The 26,743-nt window shown below is 32.9% G+C and overlaps 1 protein-coding gene across 1 annotated transcript in view; it reads left to right on the top strand.

Annotated features, from left to right (window-relative positions):
• The first annotated feature begins 332 nt into the window (after nucleotides 1-332).
• LOC112602287 (paired box protein Pax-5) overlaps nucleotides 333-26,743 on the top strand; it is a 67,750-nt gene continuing 41,339 nt past the window's right edge. Inside the window, exons 1-3 of the mRNA XM_025350281.1 lie at nucleotides 333-945; nucleotides 12,264-12,419; nucleotides 12,871-12,924. Coding sequence (XP_025206066.1) covers nucleotides 12,293-12,419; nucleotides 12,871-12,924 — 181 coding nt within the window. The 5' untranslated portion in view covers nucleotides 333-945; nucleotides 12,264-12,292. The remainder of the gene's footprint in view (nucleotides 946-12,263; nucleotides 12,420-12,870; nucleotides 12,925-26,743) is intronic.

Genomic DNA, 26,743 nt, shown 5'->3' with positions numbered 1-26,743 from the left:
GGCAATAAAGTCGTCGACGTCCCCTGCCGCCGTCGTCGCCGCCGCCGAAACCGAATCCTCCCCCCACCGTCCCCGCGGCCGCGGAGCACCGGCGTGGGTGTGAGAGGGGGAAGGGGTAACGTGTTGCCTCGTGTGCGTGTGTACCCGACAGGTAAATGCGCACGCCAGAGCGTGTGTGTGTGTGCGTGTGTGCGTGTGCGCGCGTGTGGCACCTGTTGCGGGCGGCCCCGGCTCCGGGCCAATGGCGTGCGGCCCGCGTGACGGCGGCGGGGGAGACGGTGTTCCGAGCGTTTGGTTTGCCAGTGGACCATAGTACAGACCGGTACCTCCGCGCGCATAGTACCAGTGCCTAACCAGCGAGCACGGCGGACGACGGTCGTGACGCACCATCGGTAGACCATATAGAGAGCTTGCGATCGCGCCGGTGTGTGTGTGTACGTGTGTGTGGCGTGTGCGTGTGCGTGTTGCGGCGTCTGTGCTTCGATTGACTCGATCGCAATTTATTTATTTTTTCTCACCCGGTTCGCTTCTCCGCACCCGTGCGCATCGACGACGCTTCAGCCCTCCGGACCGCTCCACCGGATATCCACAATATCGATAATTCCGTACGCGCTAAACTTTCATAGATACGTATAATATTGTATAATAATCGCGGCGACGATTTACGCGACATCCGTCGTCGGCGCCGCCGTTCCCGTATTAAAATACTCAAATCGTCGATTTCGCCGTGTCGCTCCGTCAACACAAAATATAAAATATCGTATACTAATAATATTATCGTTGGCCGTTTACAAACTAGCGTGTGGCGTTTATTGTCCACCCTCTAGTTGTCGTCGACCGATTTCGCGGGCCCATCCGCCGATAAGTGCGCGTTCGAGTGAGCAGCTAACGTCCGCCACGGGACACGGGACCTGCCCCGGAACGAGCTTTAACACACTGCTTTTGGTGAGTAACTATATGTGTTGTCTATTTATATTTATAATATGCCCATTTGCATCTACCCGAGACTCGTAGCACGCGTCTGTAGTAATATTATTATATCAGACATTCTATAAAAATAATATTATAATTCAAGACACGTCATGTGGTTACTAGTACACCGACCGAGTAACTTTAACGCAGGTGAACGCTGGGAATGCATTTTTTCATAATCGATTTTAAAGCAATAATTCGTATACTTTCTTCGATAAACATTAATTTTATTTTTACCAAGCTATTGAAATTCAATATCAATAATATTTACTCAATCAAACTTTGGATGTAGCCTATAATAATATGCTTAATTTAATGATTTATAACTTAAAATAAACTATTATGACATTATAATTTATAATATAATATATAATTTTGATAAATATGTGCAAACACAGATAGAAAAAAAATAAAATCGTTTTGATTGTATCTACGGCAAACTTTACGTGCACATGTTTTCAATATTTTCCTACGACGGTTGCCCGTAAACACACTTCCTTTCCTCTCGTTTTCATAATATCCCACGGCCATTCGTTATACAATGCGTAAACATTATATTATACGTAAATTATAAATATATATACATATATATATATATAGTCATACTATTATAAGTTCATCGTGACACTGAGATGTTTTCATGTTATTATTAAAAAAAAAAACAAATACATTAACAAGCTTAAAACTGAATTAATATTTTCCCATGAAGTTAATAGTATTATACCTATATTTTAGTTATCATTGCTGCAATACTAATATTATTTACCTAATTAAGTATTACCTCAACTTCAACTGGCAACTGTTAAAAATCATGATTTTCAACACAGATAATTCATTTTTCTCCTTACATGAAATTTATTCGTTATTAAAATCCACTATTTACGTAATATAGATAAAGCGCATTCGCGCAAAATATTTTTTTTATGTTTTTAAATAATTCTATAACAAAATTATAAATCGCAAAAATTACAGAACATGATATTTTTGAGAGTATGATTATATCAGTTAGTTTAAATATTGTCTCAAAACAATTAAACATCCATTTAAATTCATATTTTTTTTTTTTTTTGTAAAATTTTAAATCCAATAATAATAAAATATTATATTACCGATATATCAAATTCTCAAAAATATTATTCTCTATAACTTTTGAAAAAAGTAATTTGATTTTATAATTTTTCTTAAAATCGTTAAAAACGATTTTACATTGATACGTTGAATCTATATTGCTCGTGAAGTCTGATAGAAAAAACAAATATGCTGAGATCTTCGAATACAAAAAAATTGTTTTATTATTCATAAATTTTCGGTTGAGGATAAAAATTATATGTGATATACTTATGTTTTGTATAATCAAGAATGATATAAATAAAATAAATTAGGTACATAATATACTTAATAACAATATTAAAAATATTCCAAAAACAATGACAAAAAAAGTAATTGTGTTTGTATTAATATTATATGGTTAAAAATATTAATTTTTTTATCATCAAAGGTTTCAGAACAGTAGAAAGAATTTAAAAATGATAGAAGTTTTGATGGAAAAAACAGTTACAATTAATCTTACTAAGTGTCACAGATTGAAGTACAGCTATTAAGTTAAGCGCTCTAGGGGGATTTTTCAAAACTAAATTTTGAATAACACAGTGAAATCTTTAATTATTATCCAACACTCTGGTGCTGAAATTTTGTCCGCTATTCAGATTTTAGAAGGTTCATTTTGCAGAAATATTGTAGTTTGTTCAAAAAAATTCTCCTACTTATAAATTTTCATTAAAGGAGGTTTTACTGTATTATTATATAGAATAGAATGAAGTTACGTATGTCATATATATTATTATAAATTATTATATATTATTTACAATTATATGTAAAAAAAAATGTAAATCTCATGATTTTTATTTTGAATTCCAATATCAGTCTATGTTTTATTTTAGCGTGTGTGCTTGTGATGCATAATTATGTTTTTTTTAAATCATTGTCCTCTTGATTATAAAAAAAAAAACCCAACAGACACAAACAAACAACGTGCGAGTGAATCCAACAGGTCGGTGCCCAGCTTTGCCGGGCCGCACGTTTATTGTTGTCGTTTCCGCCGATTACCATTCTTCTATCACACTCTGTATAACATATATATTTATACGTAAATTATTATTATATCGTACATCACTTATTTGACTATATAGTAAAATATATAAATTAAATTATCATATTGATACAATATACGTATAAATTGTAGGTATACGTAAATTATATATAAGTATTTAAAAATATATTTTTTATACACAGTACACAATTTACAGTTTCGTCATTCCGATAAAACTTTTCGGTAGGCAATTCAATAAAATTATAAGGTTATCTAAACATCGTGACAAACTCATTTTCAGCGTACACGCGTCACACAAACGCTCCACTTACGCAAATTCGTATACCTAATAGTTTTTTCGCACATTTTCCTACTATCTGCCTCTAATGAAAAACGGTGTCATTGACATTTCGACGGACACGTCACAACCCTTTTTGTCCCGGACTTATTATAAATATATCTGTCTATTTATATATTGTGTGTGCATATATAGTTTTGTGTCGTTATCAGAGTCGAACAGCAGCTGCTGACATTGCGCCTCGTATAGACATCAAGGACAACACAAAACGATAATAATTACGGGTTATACTGCTGATGACGGGTCCCCTAGTCATAGTTGTAGCCGTTGCCGTCAATCGTCTATACCGCACCCGCACCCGACGTCTGTACAATATATTATAATGATATTATATGAACACTATGGGCATAGGTATTATATATATAGCAATAAAGTAAAAACACTATAATTATTGTGCGCTACTGTGAGTTTTTTTACATAACACCCAGACGGCCGGCGTCGGCTGCAGTGCAGTTGTTTCCTAAATCTTGATTTAGATGTTATCTACGATTTGGGATCATAACATAAGTCACTAGTTCAATAATCAAAAGTCAAATTTTCCAGTTTATTGAACGACTATGAATTATTATTGAACGAACGAAACAAATTATTATTAAATCGTACATTTCAAATTATTTAACATTTTTAAAGTCGTTTTACTTTTGAATTATTTCAATTTTGATTTTTGAATATTTATTTATGTTTTTTTACTATTATTCTGAAAGTGTTTTGTACTTTTTCATTAGTTTATTAATCAAAAAAAAAATAAAAATAATTATACTAAAATTGGTGTTTATCTATCTTTTAAGAACTACACAAGTTTTATATTTTAACAAGCGTTTATATTTACTTATTTAAAAATATATAACAGTATAATTTAGAACATCCGTAGTTTTATAAAAAAAAAAAATAAATAGACAATTTATACACAAGTAAGTGAACAAAAAAAAGTTTTTATTAAATACTTTTTCATTTGCCAATAAAATAATTATTTTTCTTTTATGTTTCATTTAGTATTCCGTTATTTTAACTATTATAAGTTTTTAATCGTATAAAATTAATTATAATTTATCATAGAAAATATAAAACGTGTATCTTTTATGAAAAAAAAAATAAAAAATAGTTTTCATACTAGTATTAAAACATATTTTGATAAATAAAAACTTAATTTTGAATATTTTTCTTATTTTTTAATAGAATATTTTCGGTTTTTTAGAGAAAATTAATATCGTTTTGTTGAACCTTTAAAATCTGGACGCTACTTAATGTTTTACATAGTATCAATATTATTTATTTATGAAGTAGTATATTTAATTATTTTTGTTAAATATTGTTAGGTCGAATGTACTTTGTAGGTACCTACTTATAGATTTATTAAAAATATAGTTAATAAAATATTTTATTATTTATACATATGTAACTGTTTTATGTTTATATAATAATACATTATCAACACATGAGTTTTTCTCGATGAGGCCCAGATTTTTTTATAAGAAAATTAAACTAAATAAAAAAACATGATTTCATAATATTAATTTATTCACCTTTGTATTTTAATTTAATTTAATGTTTAAAATATGAAAATAATATTTGTAGAAACAGTTTTGAAACATTAACAAGTAATAACAAATTGACATATTTTAAAATAATACTAACACCTTTACATATCGTTGCATAAATCTTTCAAAATGATAATATACTTAAATATTTTATCATTGTTACAAATCTATTAAAATAAAATATAATAACATGTAAATAATTTTAAAAACAAAATATTACTTAATATTATTTATATTATGGATATTATTATTTGAGATTTGTATTACATATTTTATTAAATTATTTTATACAAAGAGGAATAATAAACAAAAAAAATTTGCATTTTCCCACTCATTATAAATTTAGGTACCTACCTACAATGTAAGTTTTATACATTTTTAAAAATATTTTTGTTTGTAAAAAAATAATAAGCTTGGATATCCAAAAATTATTCAATTAGGTATTTATTAAATTAATCATAAACTTTTAAAAATAGTCATTTTGATAAATGGGCGACGTACAGTGCGTATATTATGAAGGGGAAGAAAAAAATATCTCATGAACAATCATATAAGAACCCAATTGGTTGATTGGAAAAAAAGGTGTATAATAAAATGATATATAAAATAAATGTATAAACCTAACCTGTACATAAGAAGGAAATGAACGAGAAAAAACCTCAAGAGAAAGTGGCAGATTAAATTTTCCTACAGTGGAAACCCGTCCCAGATGGAAAATCCAATTAATTGCGTAACCATCAGTTCTTTTTCCGGTCATTCGTAACTGCAAAGATATATTTTTTATAAATATATATAAATTTATATATATATATATATACATATACATATATTTATCGATTTACATTATTACTCGACGTGGTTCATACCGTTTTATTTGTATCGCGGAAATCGTCGCGTGAAATAATATAATTTATAAGAAAATCACACAAATATATTAATATAGACTATTACATTTTTATTGTAGTAATAATACTGACGGGTTGGATAGGGCAGGTCATTATAATATGATATAATATAATGATAATAACTATATACATTCATTTATATTATTATTTTATTGGAATGGTGAATTTACGTGGGTCCAATTCAAATTTACTCGATAAGTATTTTTATAGGTAAACTACGTGTCATGTATTTAAGTGTTGAAATTATCTGTGTTCCGAAAATTCCTTATTCCTTATTCCGCATCAAAAGTACACATAGATACTATAGAAAGGTATTATATTGTAGCAAAGGGTACCTACTGTAGTCTGCATTACACACGGAGTTATTCCTTCCGTCATTACCAAGCCCCACGGAAACCCTTGCCACCCCTAACAGCACGCAGACACGTTGTCGTCACAATAGACGTTAATTGTCTGTGACGTTTCCACTGCTGCTGCGTCGGATGTCACAGGGCTCTACGGTGTGTATGATTGTATAGTGCATATATATGCAGGTATATTTGTCGCATATTATAATAATAATAATAATAATATAATGTATATTAACACCAAAATGAGGGTAGCACTAAATGTATATAAAATATGTATATTATATTTATGTTTAAATGTGTTGTGTTATATAAGCAAATGTATTGTGTATGCGTTTTTTTTTAATAAAACAAAAGCTTCGATAAATAATATATTATTTATCATATATACACAATACACATAGGTGACAGGAATCACAGATGAATAGCACAAAATAGTGTTAAAAATACGTATTATATAGAATAGTTCATATATTTACCAATTATGTAGCCAGAACTTTCTCTAATAGGTTTAATATCTACAATGTTGCATAAAAAATGTCAATTTATAGTACAATATACATAATAATATAGCTGGCACTAAACCATTATATTGTTTTTTTTTTTTTTTTTGATGAATCGTTCAGTTATTGAGTCCCGACCAATATTTACATAGTGTAATGAAAAAAAATTAGAATTCAGATAACTCTCAAGTTAAAGATATATTTTCAGTTTTATTTTTATAGTCTAAAATGTAAAATTAGAGTAATCAAAAATAAACTCGCACGCACGTACAATACCACAAGGACTTCTAAGTAAAAAAAAACAAACAATCTTTAATGAATGATTTTCTTATTTATCTACTTGGTAAATAATTGAATCGACCTTCCTGAATTGTTGCCTGTTCGTATATTTTATTAACAACTAAAACAGAAATGGTTCAAAATGTATTTAAATTAAACTCGAGAAAATATCAAGTATTTATATTACTTTAATTTTGTGACGATAATATGATAAAAATCTAATTGGTGAAATAATATTGGCGATAATATACCTACTAAATCCTCTTAAACAAATAATAGGTACTAAAAATTAAAAAAAATATTTATTATATTTAAAAATTAGATAAAACTATATTCAATTAGTTATTCGTTAAAATATTTCTAGTATTCTTTTATTAATAGGGTAGACATATTTTTCCCTGTACTTGCTTGAGTGTTGTTTCTATAGCAATAATTCTAAGTATGTGTAGTAATTTAAAACAAATTACTAGTATTATAAATAGAGTTTATACATAATTTATTAGGGAAGTTGCTATATTAGAGAAAAATGTTTTTTACATAACAAAATAAAATAATTATAGCATGTATTACTATATATATTTAAATCCATAAATAAACAGCTTCCAACTATAATTATCAGCTAAAATAGATTTTATAGTTAAGTGAAAAAATGAAGGATAACCGTTTTTTCTTCTAATACGAAATTAGCTAAATTTAATGCCGAGCGTCCTTAAAAAATAGTACAAATACAATTTCCAAAACTATAGAAAATCACAAGGTTCAATTTTGCCGTAATCGATCAGAATTATCTTTGGAATTATTGTAAATTGTTATATATTTATTTTTTTTAAATAGCTAGATCACCATTATTTACATATAATAAATTCCATATTTTTTTTTCAATCTTCAATAAATGTTCAAAAATATTGTTTATGATTTTTACTGTAACAATCTAGAATGCATTTATGTAGTTTTTTTTACTCTTACATTCCAAAATAAGGTTTTTATTGATTTAAGTTTATCATTAAAACATACATGAAATCCAACGCAGTATTCAATTAATTTCATGTCATTACATTAACAAGTTCAATTACGATACAACATTTTTTTTTTTTATATAAATATTGTCATTGCCGATAATAACATACAATTTTAACTAAAACTAACAATAGGAATTTTAGGTTACGTAACCAAAATAATACTTAATAGTTAATATACTATTATAAGTTATTTAAAATAGACCAATTTGTTTGCAACGACAATAAATTATTTTTAAATATTATTCATGGTTATAGCGTTGAAAATCAAGTAAACGATTCAACAGTACACACTTTATGTAATCTAGAAACGGCATTTTGCACGAAATAAGTATAATTTAACTAATATAAATATTATTTTACTTAATGTTCACTATGAATCTAAAGAAATAAATGTCTGTATACGTTTTCAATAATATTCTGTCTATCGTGCGCCTATTGAATCTATTTGATAGTACGCGCTTTTCTCATAATATGATTCAAGTACAAGCGGCGGCAAAATAACTGCGACGCTTACCTACACGAATAAGTATATTGCGTCGAATGCGTACTACACGCCAAAGTGTTTATGCATATATAGATGTTTGCCAATATGTATATGTATTTCGTTAAGGTATTATTCATACATCATATTATACTCATATATATACGAATAAATGATTATAACCTCCTGCGTACGTCGAAAAGTTATATTATTATTATTATTATTATTACGGTCACGGAGCTGTGAACACGCGCTAAGTCAATAGATTATACACAGTACTCTTAAAGTATAGTAGTGACAATACTATATTATAAATTCTGATTGCATATTTTATTTATTTTTAAATATAAAGTATAATATCATTATGTATTTATTGAGAATAGTTTTTGCCTGTGCTGTGCTATTATATAGCTATAATATTACACCAGTGTGCAAATATAATATAATATTATCGGTGTTTTCATTTAAAATTCAAACAAATGAAATATTATAATAATAATTATTATATATTTAAGTGTTTGTATATGGGAATAGAATCGTCATCGGCAACCGACGTATAAACAGACGGCCTTTCGCAGCGACGTTTACTTCGACAACGATTTATTATAAGGTAGGAGGAACGCGACTTGTAGCACTGCGCGTGCACGCGTTACATTGTTTTTTTTACGCACATATACATGTACCACGTTGTTGTCGGTTCATCCGAGTTTACTCCGCGAAAGCAATGATTTATTTCATTTTGTCGTCGTTCTCTTAATTTTTTTCCCCTGTTTGCACAGAAAAACGCAAATATTATTCCGATTTCATGATTGATAAAGCGGTTAAAAAAAAAAAAAAATGAGGTTAAATTTCTATTCTTCTGTCTATGTGAATGTATAATGTCAACGCGGTTTTACAACACGCGAGTGGTCATGATATTATTATTACTGTATCGTAATATTATAGTTGCAGTGTGTGATCGTATACCTATATACGCGGTACGTGAAAAAAAAACGAAAAAATAAGTCTTTGAAAGTCAACTGTTGAGCCGCGTAACATATCATATATATTTATATATATATATATATATATTTATGAGGATATATTATATGTGATATAGGTACTTACGTACGGCACATCGTATATTATTATATTATGATGTACTCGTATACTATTGCAGTAGTGCACGGGCCCAGCCATCGTGGCAAATAGGCCGTCGGACTGACCGAAACTATAGAGTTCAGGTTTAGACCTTCCAACCTGTGCCATCACATCGATACTAGTATTGATATGATAATACACGCCGCAGTAATACTGTCTGTGGCGATAATAATAGTTATAATACAATAATATATTTCGTGTCCACATTCTCAGCACCTGTCGAACGCTTCGTGGGTTTTCGCACAAATCACGTCGTACACTCCTTTGACACATTATCAAAACGATAAAACACAAACATTAGTAATAATGATAACAACAACAATAGGAATAATTTAAGTAGGTTTAATATATTATATATTTATATATAAATATACATTGGTAAAGGTATACCATATAATAAAGTCGGAGTGTGATATACAACGTGCACGCATTAAGGCGGTTTTGTCGGACGCATCTCGTGGACAAATCAAACCCAAACTATACTCGGAGCGTTGGTATTATTACTATATTCTCTCGCGCGAGCGCGTGTCTCCACGACCGCGATCGGCATTCTTATTACCGTCCGCGTCTCGCCTCCTCCTCTTATTTGGCGGTATTAAATTATAATAATATTGTTATTTATATAGATCGCACCGGCTCGTCTCGCACGCCGGACACACGCTCACCGCCACTCTCGTACATTTGTTTTCGTCTGAGTATTATAATATATACATCGCGCGGTAGATAAAACTCGATTTATATGAGGCACGTGAGAAAAATGCCAACGCGAAATGATACCTCGCAAGAAGATAATATGATTTCGGACTGTATATATTTTACTGCAGAAATGGTATAGGTACGACCATTCCCTACCAATTGCTTAGTGGACTTAACGATAAAAAGTTAAACTTCGCTATTTAAATCGTCTAGATAGTCCGTTTGTAGTTATTTGATGACCGGCGTCCATGTACGTGTTCGTTGCCATGTATGTGATATTCTTGAAATTATCGGTGTACTTAATTGCAACAGTCATATAATATTATTTAATAAGATATTATACGTTAAGCTATTATATCCTCTTGAAAAATTATACAGACTTCTCAAAACAAAATAATTAATTATAAAAATGAATATCTATAAATACGCTAAAGTTAAATTATCTATGTATGCCTACACCTATACTTATTATATGTAAGCAGTTCAATAGTGAATACTTTCCTCTGTGAAGGTACCTACGTATAAAATGTATAAATTCGAAGAGACGCTTGAATAGGCTTTTCGTATTGAGATAATTTTATTGAGAGATACCCACGAACTGATTGTCACTGGATTCTGTATTCGTGCAGTGACACACGTGAGCATAACGGGCCCGATGTGCGTAGCTTCACGGGAATTTTTCCTTCTTTTATATTATTCTTTTATTTTATTTTTTACCTCATTTCTTCATTTTTTTTTCTTGCTTTTTTCTGTTCTCATTCCTTCATGTTGGTTTCGTGTTATCAAACACACACAACGCGAGATGACCCGGTGTATTGGAAGAATATCAAGCCACGATTCTGACCGGACCCGCGTGATCGAGATTTATACGCACACGCGCACGCCGCAGAGATGACACCCCACAGTGGTTGACCGCTAGCGTCATCACGAGCTTCAATTTTCACACTTTTTCGTTTCTTTCACAGTGTACTTATCCGCACGACTCAGAACATTTACATAAACGCGGTCGTTACAATAATATAATATATATCCTATCCCGATAAAAAATGCTATATAATAATATAGTATAAATGGTGTACCTGCCTTGCTATTTATAAAATATGATGTATATAAACGAAGCATATATAAGCGTCTATGTCGGCAACCAAAATAATAATAATTTTTAAATACGATTTCGAGGGTAAAAAAATATTGATAATTTATGTTACGAAAATAATCCGAGAAAAAAATTGGAGAATTAAAACACAGGATGCATGCATATGTGACATGTGTGTATATCACGGTGCGAGTCGAAGAACAAATAAGAACGTGGTAGACTATCAATGAGCGCGCAGGCCACCGGGATAGCGAAAACTATTGACCGTTTGTACCTAATGATTGTAATGACACGATGACAAAGCAAAAATCTCCTACTAAAACACCTATCGAGGGTTCAAAATACGATTGAATAACCTTCTACGGTCAAAGACAGCTGTCAACAATCAGTTTAAACTATTTGCACCTGTTTTAAGTTAGAGAATTTGCATATTTTAATTACGTATTATGTTACTGATATACGACTTTAAATACCTAGGTATATAAAGTCGTAAACTAAACCTAAATTAGATCAACAAAATAAATTATAGGTAATCAGAACCGATAAAAATCGAATAATATTAAGCTCTATCCGTTTATAATATTACTAAATGTTTTTCAAACTTGTGTTTAATTTTTAAATATAAAACGAATATGTTCACTGAGGTCCATGAAAAATAAAATCACAAAAAACTATGTTACAAATTATAAATAGAAAATTATAATTAAAAGCATTATTGGTGATTATATACAAAATAGTTTATAAATATTATATAAAAATAAATCTATGCACGTGACAAACTATTTTCAATTATTGTACTATCTCAATAGAATTTAATCGAAATATAATTATTTTTTTCAGACAAGGTGAATGACATCGTGGAAGGGGTTATGATTGGAATGGAACTAGGTTTGGGGCACCATGGGGGCTCCTTGCACCCTCACAATATGCCACAACATCAGATGCACACGCAAGGTCTTATGCATCAGACACAACAGCAGATGCACCACGATGATGGTAAGTAAAAATTACATAGAGTATTTTTACTAAAATTATTACTGATCTTATAATTATATTATACTATCGTCAATAATCATGAATTATTATTTCGTATGAAAAATTCATTGTTAATATAATATTAACAAATTACTTCGCCCTTCAATCAGCGATGTCACAAATCCTGGTAATGTAATAAGCTGCAGCTTTAACTTACACATTTCCTTAGTAAAAAAGTAAATACTTTGAGGATATAAATTAACATTCTTGCCATTGGAAAATATATTATACGTTTAGAAACAAAATACTTTACACTTGATTTTTTTTTCTTTTTTTTGAAAAGTACTCAATTGATATTATTTTTGAAACCTAATTTGGGATAAAGTTGCAATATATAAAATCCACAAATAGATTAATTCAGAGACATTAATTTCTTGTATTTTTTTTTTTTTTTTTTTTGTTTATTTTTTAGTGGGATCGGGAAACATTAGTAGCAGTAGCAGCGTCAACGGTTTTTCACAAGAAGGTAAGTGCACAAATAAAACATATCGTAAATAAATCGGTCGAGTACTTGCGTATAATTTAATATCGTTTAGAGTTTGGTGTAGGTTGCGATGAATTATATTATATTACATACAGTCTAAGCACGTATATTTGGGGAAGGGATTCAACCTGATATCGCCAAATTAAAAAAAAAAATGTATACATTTAAATTTTTTATGCATTCACTTATCTACTATATAAACACTCATATGATTTCCTTTGCAATAAAGTTATACGTATTACAACTTGATGACCTTTCCCCAAATATAAGTATTTTGTCGTATACTTATACACAATATGAATTTAACAATATCACGAGGTGGGATAGCCATGGCACATCATGTTTCTTGGCGTTTAAAGTTATAGATTGTACTTGTGCATAATAATAATATAATCCAATCGAGATCTCCAGGACGGGCGGTGATCAAACCAGTCGATCACGACTAATGTAATATAGCTGGGTGAAGGAGGCACGCGCGAAACATATATTATAATAATATAATATAATATATAATACCGCAGTCTATAGACCTGCATTCACGTATAAAATAATATAAAAGGCGGCCGATAAATTGTTGTCGTCGCCGCCGCCTATGTCCGTATGTGTATACACATATTTATTTTTTAAACAATATATTATATGATTTTACGAACGCCGTGTTGGAAATGTTAGAATATTGTAGCATAATATAATGGAAATACCGTGTACGCTCGGGAGTGTGTGTGTGTGTATATGTGATGGACTAGACACGATTCGATTAATTCGCATGTAACATATGGGTTGGAGTTGGACAACAGGTGTCGTCTTTACTTATGAGAATCGCTCGATACCATTTGACATACAATGGTACTATGATAGTAATACAAAATATTTATTATAAAAAATATATAACTTACTAAATATAAGTACTCAATCAGATGAAATGGTAAATACTAAATAGTATATAATATATATTATTATATTAGTATAGAAGGCAGGCTTTGAGAGAAATTATTTAAATAGTATTCATTGTAACATTATTCATATCATAATTATTTTGTATAGGTTGAACAATAATTGTCGTTTTCACTTCTATTGATAAATTTAGATAGTAGTTAAAAAAAAACCACTATTTTCTTCCAATTCGTTGAACACATTATTTGTAGTGGTATAAGATATTTTTAAATATGTAAAGTTCGAACGAGACTGTAATAATTGTAATTTCCAGAATTCGAATTTCGAACTAAATAACGTCAACATATTCAAACGCGGCTCGTAAAGTGAAATGCGACCGTAGTGCAACACTTAACGTTAACTAAGTCTACCGTTGTCGTTGTCGTCATCGTCACCATATCGTATAAATGACATTGTAAAACTAGACTGTAATATTATAATAATACACATGCCCAAAGGATTAATCGTTATCTTTTCCTACAATATGCCTACATCGCTTAAAGACTATAAAATATAATATAACAACTAGATTGTTTCGTTAAAAAGTGATTTTCACATTCTTAATTACATTTATTTTTTTTACGATTTGCGTCATTTATTCCAACTATGACAAATATTGCGCCAAGCGTGTAAAGGAGTGTGTCTAAGCTCAATTATCATCTGATTGATTTGTTTTCAACAGTTCATTAGATTGTTATTCGTTTTGTATGGTTTATGCGCGGTTGCAGTGTCGGTTTTGTATGAATAATAATAAGAAGAATAATAACAATATGTGCGTACCTATATTGAACCAATATATTTTTCTTTTCTATAGTTATAATCGGTATAATATACACACTAGCGGTATGTCGTATTGATATAATGCACCATGTATCTGTATATAGGTACACGCGCCGAGGAATTTGCTCACAATGCCCTAGGTCAAGACTGCCGGTGGCTTATTGGTTATGATACACGAGACAGATACATTAATTGAACATATACAAACATACACACATTATAATATTATTATATATACATATAGCGTTATTATTATGTGCGTACACGTACATAGTGTAGCGCTGCTGATGCTGTTGCTGAACAGTAGTAGTTCCAGTTACGAAATTAGCATAGGAAGGCTAAAGTTTAGCGAAGGGTGCGGGTGTGTGCGGAGGACCGCAGGTGAATTATTCATGAGATCGTGCTCGGCGATTCGCCGGCGCTCATTGAGGGCCGTCTGGATTGATTAAACAACGAAAAGATAAAGAGAGAAGGATGTATGTAGTAAGACGGAGAGAGAAAGAGGGAGAGATGTAAAGATATAGTAGGAAAAAATTCTACGTTTAAATATTCATCATCACGACCGGACACACACTAGAGTATTAGCATGGACCAGTTATTAAATCCGGATCGCCGCTTAGTATTGTTTTACCGTGTCACCGACAACGAGGCTTTTCTCAACTGCTTAGTAAGCACTTATAATATACATTCTAAACTCTATTTGCCTACACATCTACCGTTTTTCTTCTTCTCATCCTCCGTAAAACGACATAGTCGTTATACTCGTGTTATACCATCATTTTATAGTCTTATTAAAATTTTTTTAATATCAAACTCAATTTTAACAGAAACTATGATGATAAAACATAAAGAACATTTGAAATATAAATTACCTATATATACAGTAACCTCTTTGGTTCGTAAACATCACGTTCTAATCGTACAGCAAACTCTTATCATGAAGGGTGGTGCTTATTCAAAATGTCCCTAAATATATTGTAACTCGTTTCGGAGAGTTAGACTTAGATTATCTTAAAATTTTACCCGAGATACGTAATCTGTGTATACACGATGTTTAAAGTGTATAAACTCATTAAACTTTTAACTCAATGTACAATAATTATATTATACACTAATTTAGCAAAACACTTAAAAAATTAATGTAATATCGATCTCAGTGTTGTGAATTTAGATAATATCAAAATGAATGATTTACTCTAAACGTGGAGTGCAAACCTGTACTTAGTGGCTTAAAGTATAATTTTTTTTTTTTTGATTACTGGTGCCTTTGAGTGTAAAAAATACGACGGAGGCCGACGGCCGAATACAAAATGTGGTCATCTCAAAACTAGAAAGCAAAAGAAAAAAAAAATAATAATAATAAAATAACCGTCGAAAGTCGTAATTATTTTTAACGGACTTTTTTTTCGTCCAATACTATCCATTTGTACGAAGAAGCGTGCTTCCTCAAGAACAATGGGTGAAGATAATGAAAATAGTATGTTTTTTTTTTCCGTTGTACAGTAGTCACATTATTATTACTGTATACACTATATACGTGTACGTACTATTATATAGGTATACGTGTATGTATGTGTATGTGTGTGTATTACATATTATTATACAATGTGTACAGTGGTGGGTGTATTTCGCGTCCGTTGACGGCGGCGGCAGTTGAGAGAGCCGCGCATCTGCCCCCCGCAACGGTTTCACCACATGTCGTACTCCGCCACTACGCCCCCACCGTACCTACACCACACGTCCCACCCGCGCTCGCACTTGTTACGCGGCCTTGTCATTAACGTGTAGTTGATTGCGTTTTAAATCGTCCGATTGTGTCAAACACCCCCGAAATCTTCTATTTAACGGCTCGCCGACGAGAAACGTATTTTTTTATTATTATTACTTTTAACCGTTTTCTTGGAGACGTTTTTAACGAACATGTTATGCTTTTCCTGTGCAGCAGCGTACCTATATTTCCGATTCTTTTTTTCCTAGAGATATTTCAACTCGACTATTCGGATAATAACCGTTGGCAATTATAAGTCAGACCTTATTATTACAACATTTTTACACGCTTTTTATACGCGTAAAGAACACGATGTGACCGATGTGTTATTCAGTATGATACGTCTCGTTTAGATTACGTAAATTACGTTATTATTATTACTATCATACAGTTTTCTCGGGTTGACGCAGTACTATAGCGTTCGCTCTCGGGACGATAAAACGATAACTTTTTAACGATGTGTATATGTATAGGTACTGACCGATTTCCGCATCGATTTCGTGTGTCCGCGGCTGATCAGTAAATATATTTTAATATTTACCTCCTGCGTATTAATATTATACATGTATCGTTTCAAAACATCGACCCAATCATGTTTGCACGAAAATTTTTAAACCATCACGATTTAAACGTAACCCGAGGAGGTAGTAGTTGTAGCGTTGTATAGGGACTGTATGTACGGGAGAAGGTCACTACGTTTTTTCTATACGTGTTTTAATTTTACAACCGAATCACATAATATTAAAAGTGTGACGATAAATGATATTTATAAAAAAATTTTAAATAGTTTTCAACGAAAAATATAATCAAAGAAATTTTACCAGCAATTTGAATTATTTTACGAACTTTTTAATTTTTTTCGAATACTGAAAGTAATTAGACCCTTTTTCCTATACATTTTTGCGCTACAGTAGTATACGTGACAGCGATTATAGTGTGACACAATAAACAACCTTGGTTTGGTCCAATTAAAAAAAAACATATTTTATTTCATACGTTCGCAATGCCTCTAATTATTATTGTACAAGTAAATAATTATTAAACCCATAACATACTCGCAGTGTCTTTTAATAATAAGATCTTTATTCATCCATGAAAATGATAATTTTACGCAATTAAATTCTATTAAATATTCTAGTTGCAAAATGTTTTTTTTAACTTCTCACAAACATTCTCAGATGTGGCATATAGTTAAAATAATGTAGATACAATTATTGTAAAATCACCTGTTTTATTTGTGCGTCAATTTCAAATAGCTAGTCTGATTAAATACCTATTTTTTTCATTAAAATTTACATTTCACATATATCTAGTGCAAAAATGGGTGCTACGTTGGTTAAAACAAAATAAAGCCTAACATTTTCATTGATTTAACGTCTTTACTAAATAATTGTTTCAAGTTCTTATAGTAATTAAACTATTATTAAGATAATTATTTTTTAAACCTCGCCTTATGAAATATACTTCATTGCGAATCGCTGTCGTTAAATTACAACCACCCAAAATAAATCTATTTTTAGACTTATTCAATTCCATAATTCGCTCATTTACGATCGGTCATGGTCTTACGGCGACGTGATCGTTTTCTACACTCAGAAGAATGATCGTATTACATATATACCGCGTGTGTATGCGTACTTGTATATTCGTCTCAAAACACACACATAGGTACTCGCGAGAGCGTATTTATGTGTGTGTGTGTTTGCTCGTCGGCAGATTAAGGGTTTGATGACACCGTATATAGACGTACTTTTTGCATGATTATCTCCATACACTCATACATGTACCTATCGTAAGTACGTGTACGTGTATTCCGACAATGGTATATATAATATATAATGTACGTATAATATAGAAGGTAAAAAAAGAACACTAAGAATAATAACACAAAGAACCGATTTGTTGTTGTTTTTTTTATTTGTTCTCTTTTATCGCGCGTTGCTGCCGCCACTGTGTAGAGGTATATATTATGTATATACACAACTATTTTGAATAGGTGTCGGAGGCGAAAAAAGGCACAATGGCGTTAAATCTCCGTGTGCGTACTGTTTATATACATTTATAATAGATGTATATATAATATATAATATATATACATATATTATATATATATATACAATAAATATATGCATACACGCGCGTAACTGGGCACCGGTAGCAGTTTTTCCAGTAATGTGCATATCGAAGTGGTATTTGGCGGCGCTTTCGTAACGTCAGTCTGACATACCAAAAAACATAACTCAATAATATAGTATTATAATATGTATACTGTCAATAATGACTTAGCCGTGCTTACACTGCCACAGCCACAGTGGTGTGTTACACAACAAACGAAAAATTATGTCCAATTTTTTCGGGGTTAACGAGAAATGACGCATACTGCAGGTCGCATATAGGTAATAGGTATATTTACATAATATAAATATTATAATAGTGGGTGGAATATTTGATTAAATGACATAACTCGCCTTGGCTATATATATATATAAGTGTTAAACAAGTCTATATATTATAAGTATTCATGGTATATATAATATTATACAGGCATTCTCAAGTCCACGACAAATTGGTGATTAACCAATTTTTAATAATAATAATAATATATAGACATACAGTCTACGGGAGAAAAAACTATTCTTCCTGTTTTAACCTATTAAAATAGAAAATTAATGATTGCGTAAAATTTTTCAATTTTTCTAAAATAAAAAAACAGTACATTTCATGATTTGCTTGCGTTAACCGCATAGTGTACATATTATATTATACTTTCTACTATAGAAATATAGTCCCAAAAAGTCTCGCCAATTTTTTTTTTTTTTTATGAATGCATTATATATTGAATAGACCAAATCGATTATTATACAACAATTCAAATAGATAGAAAAATTAATTTATTAGAAATTTACTTATCATTATTATTATTATTTAGGGGTACCGTTTGACGTTTATATAACTACCTATTGACTTTTCCAAATAACCTATAACTAAATAATAACACTTAGAAAAAAAAAATTAGAAGAAAAAACTGCTGTAAGACCTAGGTACAATAAATACAAATGGACCTAATCGAGTATAACATGGCAATTGCTCATTTAATAATATTTTCGATGTAAAAAAATTTAACTTAGTTTTTGATGATCTTCTTCCGGTGACGTGGTAAACATCACTGTAGGCCACTGCAGAAAGCGCTGTTTTTTTTTTTATTTGTATCTCGAGTACCACAACCTATATCGGATAAGAATCGTCACGGGGGATTATTGTCTATGTTTTTTTCGCATCGGGCGCAAAATCATCTTTCGTTTTCAATTATCCCTGGACCATCTGTCGTAATCGCTGTATAGGTTACCCGCCGTCGGTATAGGTGTATATACCTAGGTGTCAAGTATACGGTAGCACAAAGGCGTAGACAACGTAACAACAACAAAAACAACAATAATAATAATAATATCACAGACGACGACAGATTGCGAAACAGAAAACATTACGAACCGTCAATCATCGCGCGCAAGCGGCGAAAAGCCCATACGGCGGCCGCGGGGCGCCTGCTCCGACGTCATAAGATAATAACAACTGTATGGCTATACGCACAAGATGACGCGAATTCGTTATGCAATTATTATATTATATTTTTTCGGGGTATGTGCGTTTGTACACATCTACCAGAACTCACTCGCTTCTTCCGCCCAAATTGCCACCTAAAGGGAACATTTTTTAATTTTTTTCAATCTTACGTGTACTCCAGTGTACAGACATTAAACATGAACAATACGTTTAGACAGCTGAGCCGACCTCTCGATCTCCCCGTTGACGAAAAATATTATAATATTACCATTATTATTATTATTATTATTATTATATAATAACAATATAATGATACGGTGAAACGGGAGCCAAACGTGGTGGTCACGACGGCGACAACTGTATTATTATAATAAAGAAACAGTTGTCAGGTCGTATTCGCGCGAGTCGATGCAAGTTGCGGCGCGTGCACGTGTGTGTGTATATAATACATATATGTAATATGTTCGTGCGTGAGTGTGTGTGTTAGTGCGCCGTCTAATATCGGCCGAGTTTCCGCATTAACGCGCCGCTCAACCCGTTCCACAGCCCACATTGCCGCCGTCCAGGTATATTATAATATTATAGTTGTCCGTACACGGTTTTTCGTGTTTAATCGGCGGCGGCGGCGGCGGGCCTACGACGACAACGCTAACGAGGTCGATACGATTCCAACTGCATTATTATATTATATATATATATAGTATACACATAGGTACACTGCTCGTATGTGTAGTTTTGTAAGAAAAAAAAAACCAATATTCCATTTCGTCTTAATTCCGACCGATACGCCGTTATCATATTATATATTATATTATATTATCGTATAATACACGTGCAAAGCGTATATATAGGTACGCAATTACAACGTACAACGACTACAACTCTGATCCATTACGCGTATATTATATGTATTATATGTATATATATACACATACACTATATATTTTTATACAGTATAAACGCGCCTACATTATATAGAGGTACCACGAGTCTTACACGACGGCTGTGTACTACTACTACTATTACTACTTCTAATAATAATAATGAGAATAATATTGTGATGTAGGCACTCGGTCTCTATCTCCTGCTGTACATGTTATATTATTAAAATACGTAGGTAAGAGAATTTGTCGTCTTTGAAAAGTCGAAATCTGACTTTCGTTCTGAGCTGTTCAATCACATTATCCGTAATAAATGCATTAAGCTATAATATTATGCACACGTATGATAATATAACTATATATACCTATATACGAGAGCAATGCGCCTGCCACACCCTATATAATATCAGGGAAGTCCGTGTCATACAGGATACAATGAAATGCATCGCGAGGATTCTACCGGACGCAAAATGGTTATTACACTGTTGTAGCAGTACTATTATGATCCGATACTATATTATAAAATGTATTGTATTATTATTTTATCATTGACGTGCGTTAATTACGAGCGGTACCTTTTTTTTATAAATCTTCTCACCTGGCTCTATTATTATAATATTATTTTAATATACTAACCTAAACCGTTTCCCAAAAACTACAACACTAATATAGCTAAAATGAAATAATTCAAGGCACATAATTATTATAAGTAACTTAAATAAAATTATACTTAAACATTGTTTCTTGCTTTAATCAAATTCCTACTACAATATTCTAGTGTCGGAATGCACTGCTCATGATCTTAGGTCCAGTAATATAATGTAATATACGAGCACTGCAATTCGTATCCAGTATATAAATTTAATACATAAGTACCTACTTGTATTATACATCCTATAGAGGTACCTATAGTATCCGTGGGAACTAAACGTTCTTAATAATCATCATAATCCACGTGGCGGGAGAAGAAGTAAAATAAAGATAATTCCCGGATTGCAAATTATCATTATATTGAGCATCTCTCGCCGAGTTAATTATATTCTCTCATTTCGTTAATCTCCTGTATTGGTGATTTGTTATAGACATTCTTAGTACTTTACCAAAACCAGCAGCAGCTATATGGCCGCTGCAAATATTTTTGATTTTTTTCTCTTTTACACACGCCACCGCTGTTGCACCAACAACCAGATTGTTCAACCCGCGTATCTCTATAATAATACTTTTACGAACACTAATCATTATCGTAACCGGGCGATAAATCGTAGAAACAAAAATCCGATGAAATGTTATATTACAATGTAGTCAGCACGGTGAACTGCAGTTCGTGTTCGATAAAATAGTCCTAAATATTCCTAAGACGGGGACGAGGACGAAGACGAAGAATGACTCGAGGCGACCGTCGGTCGGTTAATTATAATCAGTATCGGATCTGCGCGCCTGCTCTACTGCGCATCACACACACACACAAATGCACACACACACACACACACATACACACACACTCACACACACATGAGAGATTATTAAAATACGGACCCGATAAATTAAACGCGTATCGGTCGGTCGGGCCGGTCGAACTCTCGCGGGGGCCGCACGTCTGCCGCCGCCGCCGTCGAGAATCGTGTTCGACTCTGGTCGATCGTATCTCTCGGGCGCGCGCGTCGTTTTATGTGTAGCACATATAATATCATAACAACATTTATGTGTGTACGCGACCGGTACCTCTATTCGCGTATATTATAATAATATATACGACGTATGCACACAATATAATAACGCATAAATGCGAAATAGGTGAAAGGGCACGAATTTGTAGTCTAAGCATTTTTTTCTCTCTCTTTCTCTCTTTGCTGCCATCGAAATGATAAACAATAAGCGCTAGCCGTTTAACGATGCGCGGATATGATATTTTTCAAACGATCGCAGTTAGTAGGTAGATGATACGATAATGATGTATACTATATATATATATGTATGTATGTAAGTATGAGTGTATGACCAATCCCTCGTATAGTGTGTACGGTGTACATATTATAATATATTCTATACTCGTACCTATATTATGTACGAATGCGTTTCGAGTGTTACGATACGTAGTACCTACGTCATAATCTCAATAAGTTATACTATATAAACACCCCGAATACAAGGTCGATAATTTAATATAATCTGAACTTAAATCCACCAATGTAACCGTTTCGACGACATGTATGATTCGTTGTAAGTATACAATATAATATTATTTACCTAACAATAATAATATAACGATACAGGTATGTAATATATATATACCTACGTATTTTGCAAATATATTTAAAGTTTTCGTATCAGCCAAAATATTGTACAGCGTACGTATAATGTATATATTATAAATATAACTATAATTATTTTTTTAGTCTGTCCAGGCTGAGGGTGGTTAAACCCGGTCTCGTAAAATGTGTTGTTCAGGAATCTAGCAATAAGTCTTGCACTAGATTTAATAGTATTTTATACACTAATACGAAAGTCCCATTTGAAAAGAAAATAACCAAATACATCGCAAAATCACGATGCCAAAACGAGCGATTGCGACGTACGATACGCGCGTATTAAATACGCGCATAATTATTATTAGCGGACGATTCGAAGCCAACAAATCGTAGATACAATACGCGCATGCATATTATATAGTAAACAGATATATAATATAATGTACGGTCGATGCACGAGACCGATTTGCGGTTTTATTACCCGCGCGCCGACAATATATTATAATATATATACAGTAAGCCACCGCCGCTGCCTCTCTCGATCACATATAAGCTCAGTATAAATATATATAATATATATATATATATATATATTTATACTCACTATCCGATATCCCCGAAGGTGTTGTGTATGCCATACAGGAGAGTATGGGCGCGTGTGTGTACGAGGAAAAAACACGGCTATAAAAAAAAAATCAAAACACTCACGACCTTATAACTCATGCAGATAACGACGCACACAAACGGCTATATAGTGCTATTAAAAAAAAAAAACTTAAAAAACTAACGCTTATACCGGCTTTCACACCTCGACAGTGGGCCACGCCCGCGCAACGGGCAACAACAAATTGCCGGCCAGAATACAATATTATATAAAATATTCCTCAGCGGCGGCGATGGGTCCAGGCGTATAATATTATTATTATATTGTTATTATATATATAAATACGTCTCAGCAGCCTCGTGTTTACCTTACAGGTATATATAATATTATTATTACTATTACGTTGCTGAGCTATACGAACCGACGATGTTCAACGACCGACATGTACGGGGGGTGCACGACTTTTGAGCGCGCGCGAGGCTCGTGTGTAACGGTGCTGTCCTGTGAGAAATCGATCGGTCGAAAGTAGCCGCCATCGCAATAAACAATAAATCTGCCAGTAGATCGCGAAGATTTTCGATTTTTTGATGCCTAGAGAATGCATTGATGACCAAATATTGTTATAAAACACTCTATGAACTTAAATATATTATATTATACTCGTATAATATATTGTTACCAAAAATATACAAGTAATACTGTGTTGAAGCACCATCATCCAACAAACAAAACGTAATAAAATATATTACAATTATAAACTAACTTTTTTTAATCATTTTAAGTCCAAACTCCAGTGTAAATATATATATGCAATTCGTGTGTATAAAGAATTATTTTTACTAGTGTCTGTTGATAAATTTTATAAAAGTAAAATGTAAATAATATGTAACAATATTAAGTGTGTACGCAATATCTGTTGCATGTTGGCATACATAACGGCCGTATTTGAATGCAATTGACAAAAAGAAAAGAAAAATCTATAGTTTATCGTATATATATAATGTGAGCAAAACTATACGAAGAAAAAAAATACTTGACTTTCCGTGTCTAATTTTCTTATTATTTTTACAACCACCGCTCGTCATCGAAAACAACAATATATATCGACGTAGAAAAAATATTAAGATATAAATAAAGTATTCATCCTACAAAAGAATTTTATATTTTAATATGGAATAATCATTGTTGTTATGCCGCACCGCCGTCGCCACCACTACCGCGATACAAAACAGTTTGCTTATGTGTATAATAATAATATTATTAATATAAAGTATTCCGGACGACAAGAACCAATTAAGAACGGGTTGAGAATCGTGATAGAGTCACGTGGAAATCTTTGGATTTCTCTACTTATTAAGACAGTATAATGTTTAAAAAAAAAAGAAAAAAAAATGAAACAGAATTACACGTAACACACCGTGCTTCGTAGTACGAGTATATACACTACGTATAAATGGTTATGTATATATATTTTTTTTATAAAGGAGTAATGAATTATAATGTAAGTATTCCCTGCCGAAGGTATCCGATCTCGAACGGATACGGCGACGATACTACAACGCGCAGTGTCCACTGTCGATAATGGGGCGCGATAGTCAGTCTCCGCAAATCCGCAAACGTTTCACGAATTTCGAACACTGCCACATTATGAACACGAGTGTATTATACAATAAGTCATTATATCGTGTGTCTTATGCGGACCGGGAAACGCGTTTAATATTCAAATTATTCTCGTCTTACCACGACTACTCCGTGCACTATATCGGCGCCGATGTTTGTTTTTTTTTTTCTATTTTATTTTATTTTCTTTCACTCTCATCCGAGTGGACGTAATTTATCCCGCACCTTTACAACACATACGCGCACGTATATTATAAGTAGGCTATTGTGCGCACGCCGCCGATTGCCGGCGTAAAAACACCGGCACAAACGACACCATAAATAATTGTTCGTGTGTGCAATATCCAACCTACGGGCCCCGTGCTTTAAGCGAGTGAAAGACACAGTACGCCGACTGCACCGGTCACTACTGCCCAAAGATACGATCGCACGAGTTTCCACCAAATCGCGCAGCCCGTCGTCCGCGCCAATACAGAATATCGTCGTGGCGGTGCAATGTTGTTTACACGCGTTTAGATTTCGCACGATAACGCCGACCCACTGCAGCGGTATACCTACCTGCAGCTATTAAATGATAAACAATATACACGTCGGGTATATGGGTAAGTAGGTGTAGATCAAACCAAGTCTATATGCCTATATAACTTTACTGTAGCCAATCATCGCTAGGCGTTCGGTCGGTCTCGTCTCGGGTCGGATTTTTGACTTTAGCCCATTGATACACATTCGTCGACGTCCTTGATATTGGCCGTCGCCGTTGCCCGCGCGAATGTGACACACCACCGAAACACAACCGAAACGGTGTCCGATGACACGTTTTCGTGTGCATTTATGCGCTACACCATGGACGGCTGGCCAAGCGCGTCGTCGTCGCGTTGGGGTCATACCGTCCGCCGTCATCGATCGCTTCTGGTCAGACTGAAAGCGAAATCGCGCGCCCAAAACACACACACACACATACAGCTGACTGTCGGTATGAATGAGTGAAGCCCACCCCTCCCCCCCTACTAATGCTGCGTCGTCAGTACGTCGAGCAAGACAGTTTTTGCTCTTTACTCGTGCGCATCAGAGCGTTCCAGCAGAACAAGTAGACCAAACTTGGATATGGGTCAAAGAGCAACCTACTCGATTGGATCTCGCGCCAAATCGTAAAGCGTACGGCCTGCACTACCGTGGTTTTGCACGTATATACAGGTATAATATGACTTGAGACGACACCGCTTTATATTAAGATGATCGTCGCAAAAAAACGGATGTGCACCTGATTTTAAGCCTCCTATCATATTTATGTATATTGTGTAATAATAAGGAGCTTATCGTTAAACTCGGGCTAGCGCTAGCACACGCGTAAATATGTGTGTGTGTGTGTGTGTGTGTGTGTGTGTGTGTGTGTGTGTGTGTGTGT

This window comes from Melanaphis sacchari, unplaced genomic scaffold (genome assembly GCF_002803265.2).
Source record: "Melanaphis sacchari strain LSU unplaced genomic scaffold, SCAv2.0 Contig85_pilon_pilon, whole genome shotgun sequence".
NCBI classification, from domain to species: domain Eukaryota; kingdom Metazoa; phylum Arthropoda; class Insecta; order Hemiptera; family Aphididae; genus Melanaphis; species Melanaphis sacchari.
The sequence above is the reverse complement of the archived record's forward strand: the minus strand, read 5'-3'. Positions and strand labels throughout refer to the sequence as shown.